The 10,637-nt window shown below is 46.1% G+C and overlaps 1 protein-coding gene across 2 annotated transcripts in view; it reads left to right on the top strand.

Moving 5' to 3' along the window:
* Window positions 1-808: 808 nt before the first annotated feature.
* THAP7 (THAP domain containing 7) overlaps window positions 809-10,637 on the top strand; it is a 36,850-nt gene continuing 27,021 nt past the window's right edge. The window contains exons 1-3 of one of the 2 annotated variants that reach the window (XM_068242391.1): window positions 809-916; window positions 3,553-3,658; window positions 5,257-5,464. In XM_068242391.1, the coding sequence (XP_068098492.1) occupies window positions 3,579-3,658; window positions 5,257-5,464 (288 nt within the window). In that variant the 5' untranslated portion in view covers window positions 809-916; window positions 3,553-3,578. Of the gene's footprint in view, window positions 917-1,055; window positions 1,124-3,552; window positions 3,659-5,256; window positions 5,465-10,637 lie in introns of those variants that run through there. The other variant, XM_068242392.1, reaches the window with a different exon arrangement.

Raw genomic sequence — 10,637 nt, 5'->3', positions numbered from 1 at the left:
GTTTACTTTCTGCTGACATGTTGCCCACTGCGTTTACTTTCTGCTGACATGTTGCCCATTGCGTTTATTTCCTGCTGACATGTTGCCCTCATTTCGTTTATTTTGTGGTGTCCGGGGTAACTGTTGCTGCATTTATTATTTAATGGTCATAGTTGGCTAAGTTTGCTGCTTTGGGGTTACAGTATACTATTAAATAGCATCACACAGTTTCTGCACACCCATGATGCGAATCCTCGTTTGACCACATCATGGCGTAAACACTGCTTTCTTATGCCTCGCTGTCACATCATTATGCTACCTGCGCCCATACAATGTCATGGCCACGCCCATTTTTCGGTGCGGCAGCCCCCCACTTTTCAGCGCGCCGCAGTCCACCCTCACCCCATCCCCGTCCCAGGTTGAACCGACAAAAATTTGGTCACTCCAATTTCCTCAGCTTTACCAGCTCCCAGTCTGACACTGGAATTTACCGGAAGCCATAGCGGAGGATCCAGGAGGCGGAGGACAGCGAGCGACCGATCAGCCTGAAGGGGGATTTTACTTCATCTCAGGTACCCTTTCAGGAGGCCAGACCTGTAGGCTGCTGTGTTTTGCTTCAGTACAGGGATTTAGGCTGCCTTCATTTTGCTGCTGATGCAGATAGTTCATGGCTTGTAGTGTAACTGCATGGTGCAGTGCGCTACTCCGGCCACCAGGGGGCAGCAAGCCGTGGATGCGGAGCTGAGCGCCGTGCTAGAACATTGCTAGTACATTGTTTCCCCTGTGTGACTGAGCGTGAGCGGTGCAGTGCGCTCCTCCGGCCGCCAGGGGGCAGCAAGCCGTGATTGCCGAGCTGAGCGCCGTGCGGGGAGATTGGCGGGCGCGCTGGTACCGGATCTTCGCTGGTGGCTGGCTGCGGCTCTCATGCAGCGGGCAGGTATGAAGGGGGGGGGGGGGCTGGATGGAGTAACACAGACCCGGGGGAGCCTCCCCCATCACTGACTGGGGGAACCACATCTCCCAGCATGCCCTGTCTGTAGCCATATGTCTGCTGGGGGACCTCTTTTATCATCCCTGTCCTGGGGAACCACATCTCCCAGCATGCTCTGCCTGTCTGCAGCCATATGTCTGCTCTGCACTGCAGGTGGGCGTATAGGAAATTACACATACCCTTCTCTGTCATTCCCTGACAGGGGTAATCTGTATCTGGGGGAACCACATCTCCCAGCATGCCCTGCCTGTAGCCATATGCCTGTGATGGAGGGGTGTATATGGAATAACAAAGACCCTTCTCTAGCATTCCCTGCCAGGGGTAACCTGTATTTGGAGGAACCACATCTCCCAGCATGCCCTGCCTGTAGCCATATGCCTGTGATGGAGGGGTGTATATGGAATAACAAAGACCCTTCTCTAGCATTCCCTGCCAGGGGTAACCTGTATTTGGAGGAACCACATCTCCCAGCATGCCCTGCCTGTAGCCATATGCCTGTGATGGAGGGGTGTATAGGGAATAACACAGACCCTTCTCTAGCATTCCCTGCCAGGAGTAACCTGTATTTGGAGGAACCACATCTCCCAGCATGCCCTGCCTGTAGCCATATGCCTGCTATGTATAGGGCTGGTATATATGTAATCACACAGATCCTCCTCTATCATTCCCTTTCAGGGGTAAACTGCACCTGGGGGAACCACATCTCCCAGCATGCCCTCACTGCCTGCAGCCATATGTCAGCTCTGTGGGGGGCGAGGGGTATGTGGATATATGGAAACACACAGACTCTTCTCTGACATTCCCTATGCTGGGTAACCTGTAGTCTCACCTGCATCTGGGGGAACCACATCTCCCAGCATGCCCTGCCTGTAGCCATATGCCTGTGATGGAGGGGTGTATAGGGAATAACACAGACCCTTCTCTAGCATTCCCTGCCAGGGGGTAACCTGTATTTGGAGGAACCACATCTCCCAGCATGCCCTGCCTGTAGCCATATGCCTGCGATGGAGGGGTGTATAGGGAATAACACAGACCCTTCTCTAGCATTCCCTGCCAGGGGTAACCTGTATTTGGAGGAACCACATCTCCCAGCATGCCCTGCCTGTATCCATATGCCTGCTCTGTAGGTGGGCAGCCGCACACAGCACACACTTCAGGCACATTCTGTAATAATCACTTTCAGCACGAGTTTCTAGAATTTGGCCACCCCCACACTGCAGATCTGTAAACATTTGATGGATTATCGGCAGTTTTTTAATCGGCGGTGATGGTGCGCTGGTGGGTGGCTGTACACTCCAGGGTCCACTTAGCAAAACATGGCAGCGCTGCCGTTAGATTTCCATTGTTTCTGTGCATATCGCATTGAGAGCAGGGATATCGTGTTGGGATACAATTATATTGTACTTTGCTGTGGTGTAGTGGATGTAGTGTGAAAGGATCCTTGGGCCTTCAACCCACTAGGAGTCGCTGCTGCGCTTTAAAATCGTCACAGCACTGTGTGCAGAGATTCCTAGGGTGCTTCCAATTTGTGATTAGCTTTTTTTTTTTTTTTTTTAAAAACGTAAACTTACCAGGCATCCTCCTTCCATCAGTAGCCCCGCCCCAATGAAGGTCAAAGGTGTTTCTCTATGACCAATCAGAGAAGCACCTGTGACCTCTTCCTTTAGGGGCGGGACTATGAACGGAAGAAGTAAATACAGACACCCAGTAAGTATGAAAGTTTTTTAAAACGCTAACTGCTCGGCTCCCAAAGCGCTGCATAATGAATTTGATAAGCTATTTATGCAGCACATGTATACTTTGCTTTGAGCGCAAATGTGCTCAAGATGCTGCATGTCCTGCAATCGCACTTATGGGTTCCCATCCACGCTCACTTATATTGGCAAACCATTTTTGGATATTGTCAGCGATCCTAAAATGCTGCCAAAAATACCCTAGTGGGTTCCTGTCCTTAGTGACTGTGCTTGGTAGAATTCCATGGCCAATCATGATTGTTATGAATAGTTGGAGATGATCAATGAGATACAATAAATACAAACATATATATTGCTTGCAAATGTTATGAAGCTTGAAATTGGGCCAGTGAAAAATGACAGGATGTATTGTACATTCGATTAGCCCAGTTTCAGGCTCCATACAATTTGCATATATGTTGCATGCAAGGGGAATTTTTGTGCTTGTCATTGGCCATTTCAATGTACAGGCACCAGAAGCTTGCCGCTTGCATACTTGGTAACACTACCCAGTATACTGTGTCTGGAGTACTGTTGTCACAAGGGGGGGGGGGGGGGTGGAATTCCCTCATGCCTGAAGTGTTGCAGGTTTTGCATTGACATCTTGTCTGAGGGACATATGGTAGCTGCTGCTTTGGGTCAAAATCGGGCCTCGGTGGTTGTCAGTGAAAGTGGCCTAGTGCCAGAACATTATATATTTGCAGGGCTATGTAATGAGAACGCTTGTAATAATCGCTGTGCACCAGACATCGCCTAAATGTAACTAGACGACCATCTAGTTCTACTAGTATTGTTGTTGAAAGCTATTCGCTGTTTATAATTGTTTCTTTTCATTTGGCACTTATACAGGCAATCTTGCCGCATGAGGGGGCGAAATGGTGCGGTCGTGCTCCGCTGCTAACTGCGTGAATCGCCAGACAGCGCTGACCAAACGGAAGGGCATTACCTTTCACCGGTGAGTTATTCCGTATTGCTCCAGGACAGATCCTTTTAGTCACACACAAACACACCTTTGGCCTCCTCCAGCCCCCTTCAGGCTAATCTGTCCCTCGCTGTCATCATCTGCCACCTGGATCTTCCGCTATGGGTCCCAGCCGGCTGGCTCAATTACAGGGCTGCCTAGTGGAGGATCCAGGTGACCGAGGAGGACGGTGAGTGAGCGATCAGCCTGAAGGGGGCTGGAGGAAGCCCCAGGTATGTATCATTTTTTTTTTTGTAGTCATCTCAGGTCCACTTTAAAGAGGAGCCGACTGCCATACTATCTCAGAAAAAAAAAACACATATATAAGTAAATAAATACTTGCTCTACTTACATAACATATATGTATTGCACTGTCCACGTTTTGATTTAAGTGATTTTTCTACAGTAAAAAAAAGCCTTCTTAGCATTTTCCATTTTAAGTGTTGCCATTTTGAAGCCAATTCTGATGTCATTTCCTCCCTTACTCTCCTCTGCCTGATTTGCCCGCCCTCCACTATAGAAAGTGCATTGTCTCAGCATGAGAAATATTGGCCAATCAGAGAGGAACGGAGGTGTGGGAGGGGAAAACAGGAGGGAAAGAGGCTTCAGCCAATCAGACTGCATTAGTTTAAGGGCAACTGTGGGGAGAGGTATAAGGAGGCTGCCATATTTATTCCTCCTTAAGCAATACCAGTTTCCTGGCAGCCCTGCTAATGTCTTTGGATGCAATAGTGTCTGAATAACACCAGAAACAAGCATGCAGCTAATCTTGTCAGTTCCGTACCTGATATGCTGCATGCCTGTTCAGGGTCTATGGCTAAAAGTATTAGAGACAGAGGATCAGCAGGACAGCCAGGCAACTGGTATTGCACCAAAGGAAAAAAAACATGGCCGCCTCCCTACAGTTGTCCTTTAAGTCTGAGGGGAAGTAGAGAAGCAAAAAAGGACAACCCAGCATGCCCTGCAACTTCCTTTTTGTGTACCAAATAAGAGTCAGGCAGGAAACACACTTGTCTTTCAGTTTTCCTGCATACTTTTTCTGCACACTAAGTGTGTTTCCATGCAGGAAAACGCGTGCGTTTTTTCATAGCAGCTGATGTAATTGATACAAAAAACTGACAAAATGTGCAGAGTCATGATGCAGAATGTCAGTTTTTTTTCTGCGCGCTAACAAAATATTAAGTGTGTACTAGCCCATTGATTAACATGAGTTCTCAGTTTTTCTGTGCAGAAAACGCGTACGAAAACAGTCAAGTGTGTTCCTTGCCTCAAGTAAACTGGGGAATCATCATTTGTCAACAAGACAAGTAATAGTGATTTTAACTTTTGGACTGCCTGCGTAGCATCCTTATTACTTGTTTACCAGATAAAAATAAAGTATTGATTTTATGCCTGGCAGTTACACTTTAAGGGGTACCTGACGTCTTAAAAGCTTTCCCCTAAGCGTGTTGCTTAGTAGCAAGGAATATAACTCATAAGAAATAAAACTAAATTTTCCGAATTAAATCAGCCTGGAGCACTGGCAAGTCACTAGTTAAAATAGCGGTACAAAGGTTAATGTCAGGACGAAGACCCTTTTCTCTTCTTCATAGGTTTCCTAAAGAAGAGTCTCGGCGGACGCTGTGGGTGAATGCCGTGCTGGACTCTCACGCCGCGATAGGCAGCGAATGGACACCCTCTGTTCACAGCTCGCTGTGCTCACAACACTTCCATGACAAGCAGTTCGACCGGACGGGACAGACAGTGCGGCTGCGGGACTCTGCAGTCCCCATGATATTCTCAACGATCAGCTATTCAAAGGTAACACAAGGCTCTGCATAACGAAGAGGTAGAGAGTCTCTGGGAACAAAAATAGGGAACAATCCAAAAATGTGTATAGTCTGGTGCATCTCAGATGTTAGAAGCGGGATGGGAATACGTGATCAGGCATGGGCTTTCAGGTCCAGATGGACTCAAATTTAAACAAAGTCTAATGACTTCAGCTGTGACCGCGGGATGGGGGGTTTAACTTACCCAGATATCTTCTGGGACGTCTGCGTTCCATTACACGTGATAGGCATAATGAAAGCCGCGTTCCACCACTCCTCCTCCTTCCGCCTTGAAAGAGGAAGGTAGTGAGTCATGCAACGCTGCTTTCATTACGCTTATGAGGAATGCAGACGGCTTGAAGACTTCTGGGTAAGTTAACCCACCCCCTATCCTGCAGTCACACCTGAAGTCATTAAAGAGGAGCTGTTAGGTATAAGGTCTCAGAGAAAATAAACACATATATCAGTAGCTAAAGATTGGCTGTACTTACATTACATATGCATTTCACTGTCCACGTTTGTACTTCACAGAATTTGTATATAGTATATGCAGAGATTGATGCTCCTGACAGCTCATGGCAGGTTCCATGTTTGTCTGTCTCCTATGAAGCCAAATGTGTCGTCATGTCCTGCCTGCTTCCTGATCACAGAAAAGCTCGTACTGAATAACACTAGTGTGCAGTGAATATTAATTAGCCATGTGGCTAGGAACAATAGCGGACTCCTGCAGTGTACTCTGCCGGGAGATTTATCAGTGCTGTGCGCTGGACTGAGTTACAAGCTGCTGAAACTTGATCCTGTAACTTCTCCTTAGCAGCCGAGGGGAGGGCCCCAGAATGCTTTGCAGTATGGTATGCGGCTTGCGTCCTCTTAAGAGCTTGGGTCTAACAGCTTTGCTGATAAGCACACATCAAATGAAAGAGAGATTTTTATCTTCACTATTGCCTTTTTGGCTTCAGTCTATACTGTTTAACACAGGAGAATAGAGGTTTAAATTAGCTTCTGCAGCCTGACAGTTACTCTTTAAACTTCATTTGAATTCCGAATTCGAGCCAGTCTCGACTAAAAAGCCCATGCCTGTATGTGATGCTGAGATGGTCAATGAGGCGCAAATCATTTCAACTTGCATTTGGATTTCACCTAACATTGTTTGCAGCTCAAAGAGTTCAGCTTTTTGGAGCCAGAGCATTCTGTCATGCTGCCCCTATCATTTGGAATTCCTTGCCATACCCAATCAAGACAGCTCCAACCCTAGAGGCATTTCAATCAAAACTGAAAAGCCAACTGTTCCATCTGGCATTTATGATCACATAACTTTTTCCCCTGTAATCCATTTACTATGGCCTGATCTGTGACAAGCTTATGCGCTTTGGGTCCTATGGAAGAAAAGCACTTTACAAATGTGTTGTTGATGTTGTTTTTTGGACCAGTCAAAATTACATAGTTACATAGTTATTTGGGTTGAAAAAAGACATACGACCATCGAGTTCAACCAGAGTTGTTAGCAGGGCTGTGGAGTCGTGGAGTCGGAGTCGGAGTCGTGGAATCGGGCAATTTTGGGTGCCTGGAGTCGGAGTCGGGAAAAAATGCACCGACTCCGACTCCTAATGAATTTGTAACTGTAATTAAAATAGAAAATATGATAAAATGTTCTATTTCTCAGATAATAGTCATTAAAAATAATGTATATATACAGTAATAGCTGTGCTCAGTCCACAAAAATGAAATAAACCAATCAAAATTAGTTACTTGTGCTGCTTCAATAAAGCAGTCCCCGTATTTTTAAGGTCAGATATACATATCTGATTGTGACTGTATATATGATGTGTACACAGGAATCTCTTATATATACTAAATAACATCTATGCTGTAAGAATAAAGCCTGATGTGTAGCTGTGTCACTAATAGAGATGGTCAACGAGATGGAAATAATTCCGCATTGATGCTGATTTATGCAAATGTACGCACTCCCTTTGCTGATGAAATCAAATAATTTGATATGTTATTAAAATTTGGTTTGACTACAAATTAAAGGGTAACTGAGACGGATGAAAAGTAAAGTTTTATACATACCTGGGGCTTCCTCCAGCCCCCTTCAGGCTAATCAGTCCCTCGCTGTCCTCCACCACCCGAATCTTCTGCTATGAGTCCTGATAATTCAGCCAGTCAGCGCAGTCCGGCCGCATGCCGCTCCCACAGCCAGGAACATTCTGCACCTGCGCAATAGTGCTGCACAGGTGTAGTATGCTCCTGGCGGCGGAGTGTGTGCATGCGCACTACGCCTGACTGGCTCAAGTACCTGGACTCATAGCAGAAGATCCAGGTGGTGGAGGAGGACAACGAGGTACTGATTATCCTGAAGGCGGCTGGAGGAAGCCCCAGGTATGTATAAAACTTTAATTTCATCTGTCTCAGGTTTACTTTGTTACACAGTAGTACTATACTCTACATATGCACTCCCCACAGAGCTGCAGGGAATCCACTGAAAATGCTGTCCACATTGAACACAGAGGTGTTGTCTGTTTACAATCCCCTCATTCCCCTGCAGAGTACCTGCACATCATTCTGACATGTACCCTTACTTACATTGCCTAGGGCCTGATAGATGTTCTTTGTTCCGGTTTGTACCTTTTACAAGTACTCTTACCAAGGACTAGTTTTAGTCTAAAGGGAATAAATATAGTAGTCTACATATCCTTCTCACTTCAGTTGTCTTGTAAAATTCCTAAGCGTTGGCAGTTAAGAGACGAATTTCATGTTACATACTTTTAATCAACAAAATTGTAATATGCAAATTAGAGGAGTCGGAGTCGGTGGAATCCTAAACTGAGGAGTCGGAGTCGGTGGATTTTTGGACCGACTCCACAGCCCTGGTTGTTAGGGAAGTTTTGATTGGTTCAGCTTCAAGCTGGATTTACATGAAACGTGAATGCAATTCAGAATTGTTTGCACCTTATTGACCACCTCTGCACAAGGGTAGGACGCCACTAAGGGACAATATTGACTTGACCCTATTTAGGCAGAAGGGAACCGAAGGGACAGTCACACTCTGGGGGTAAAAAAACTAATTTTCAGATTGCTGCGAGCTCAATGTGTGATGCAGGTAAAAGACACCTCAGTCTCATGTTGCTTACAATGTGTTATTATTACTATTATTATTTTATTGTATTTATAGAGCGCCAACATATTGCGCAGCGCTGGAAAATAAATAGGGATACATACAATGTAAACAAGGGATGAGACAGAGATGTAGCACACTGTTATACATGCAAGCAGGAGATAAGATGCATGATCAAGTGATTTTACAGAGACCCAGCAATTCAGGTCCGAGTTAGTCCATGAGAAGGGTGACATTGCTGGGGTTGTAAGATCAAGAAGGATACACTGAGGGAGGGGGGGGGGGCTGCCAAAGCCTTACAATCTAAAGGGTGGGGGAGGGACACATAAGGTAGGGCTGTTACAAAGGTGCTCAGCTGAGAGCGTTAAAGTGTGTGTGTGTGTGTGTGTGTGTGTGTGTGTGTGGGGGGGGGGGGGGGGGGGGGTTAGACCATTTTAAAGAAATGTGTTTTAACCACCCTGGCATTCTATTTAAATTGCCAGAGTGGCGGCGGCAGGGTTTTTTTAACATAATTTTTTTTTCATGCTGCCAACTAAAAGTCGGCAGCATAAAAGACTACTAGAGGGCAGAGTGCGGGATTTCATGTTAGGCTTACCCCGTCGCCATGGCGACGATCGGGATCAAGTCATGGACGTCAGCTAACGTCAGACGCCTCCGATCCAGCCCTTTAGCGCTGCCCGAAAGTGTTTGGTCCAGGCAGCGCAGGGCTCGAGCGGGGGTGGGCATTCTGCTCGTGGCGCAGTTTATTTGGTGTAAAGCGGCCCAGCAGGGCCAGGAAGGTTAAGGGCTTTCTTGAAGGTGTTGAAGGAAGGAGGGAGGGAGTTCCATCGAGTGGGGGCGGCTGTTGAAAAGCCAGTAGGGGTAAATGGGAGTGAATTGTTGAATTTTATATTCAGGAAGTACAAACAATTGTTCAAATGGACCAAATCCCGCTGCGGATGTGTTCAGAACCTTCTGAATCAAGTGCTGTCGAGACCCAACTGAAATACCAGCAGAAGGAAACCCAGTATTAATATTTTTGATTTATATACAGTGGGATGCGAAAGTTTGGGCAACCTTGTTAATCGTCATGATTTTTCAGTGTATAGATCGTTTGTTGTTACGATAAAAAATGTCAGTTAAATATATCATATAGGAGACGCACACAGTGATATTTGAGAAGTGAAATGAAGTTTATTGGCTTAACAGAAAGTGCGCAATAATTGTTTAAACAAAATTAGGCAGGTGCTTAAATTATAAAAAAAAAGTGCATAAAAAAGAAATGAAATCAATATTTAGTAGATCCTCCTTTTGCAGAAATTACAGCCTCTAAATGCTTCCTGGAGGTTCCAATGAGAGTCTGGATTCTGGCTGAAGGTATTTTGGACCATTTCTCTTTACAAAACATCTCTAGTTCATTCAGGTTTGATGGCTTCCGAGCATGGACAGCTCTCTTTAAGGCCTAGTGCACAACAAAACCGATAGCAGATCCACAAAACGCTAGCGGTTTTTGGAGCTGATTTCAGAGCGATTCCAGGCATGTTTAGAGAGGTTTTCTAAACATACCTAGCGGTTTTGGGTGCGTTTTTGTGTAGCAGATTACACATATTGTTACAGTAAAAGCTGTTAGGGCCCTTTTCCACCAGCGCGTTTGCGCTGGCTGAATCGCAAAATCGCAAACCGCTAGCGATTTTACAATCGCTACGGTTTGCTTTTTAACATAGGAATCGCGGTAGGTCATTTCCACTACCGCGATTCGCTTTTGTCGGGAACGCGAACGCGCGGCGGAGCGATAATTGCCATGATTTTGCTATGCAGTGCATAGCATAGCAAAATCGCGGCCGCAAACGTCGGGGGAATCGCCGGTTTTGCGATTCAGCAATCGCTAGCGTTCAGCATGAACGCTAGCGATTGCAGGTGGAAAAGGGCCCTTACTGAACAGCTTCTGTAACAAAAATGCCTGGCAAACCGCTCTGATCTGGCATTTCTCAGAGCGGTTTGCGTTTCTCCTATACTTTACATTGAGGCAGAAACGCTTCTGCAAACCGCAAACGTGCAGCAAGAGGCA

The sequence above is a fragment of the Hyperolius riggenbachi genome, chromosome 6, assembly GCF_040937935.1.
Source record: "Hyperolius riggenbachi isolate aHypRig1 chromosome 6, aHypRig1.pri, whole genome shotgun sequence".
NCBI lineage: Eukaryota > Metazoa > Chordata > Amphibia > Anura > Hyperoliidae > Hyperolius > Hyperolius riggenbachi.
This window is presented reverse-complemented; position numbering and strand designations above follow the sequence as displayed.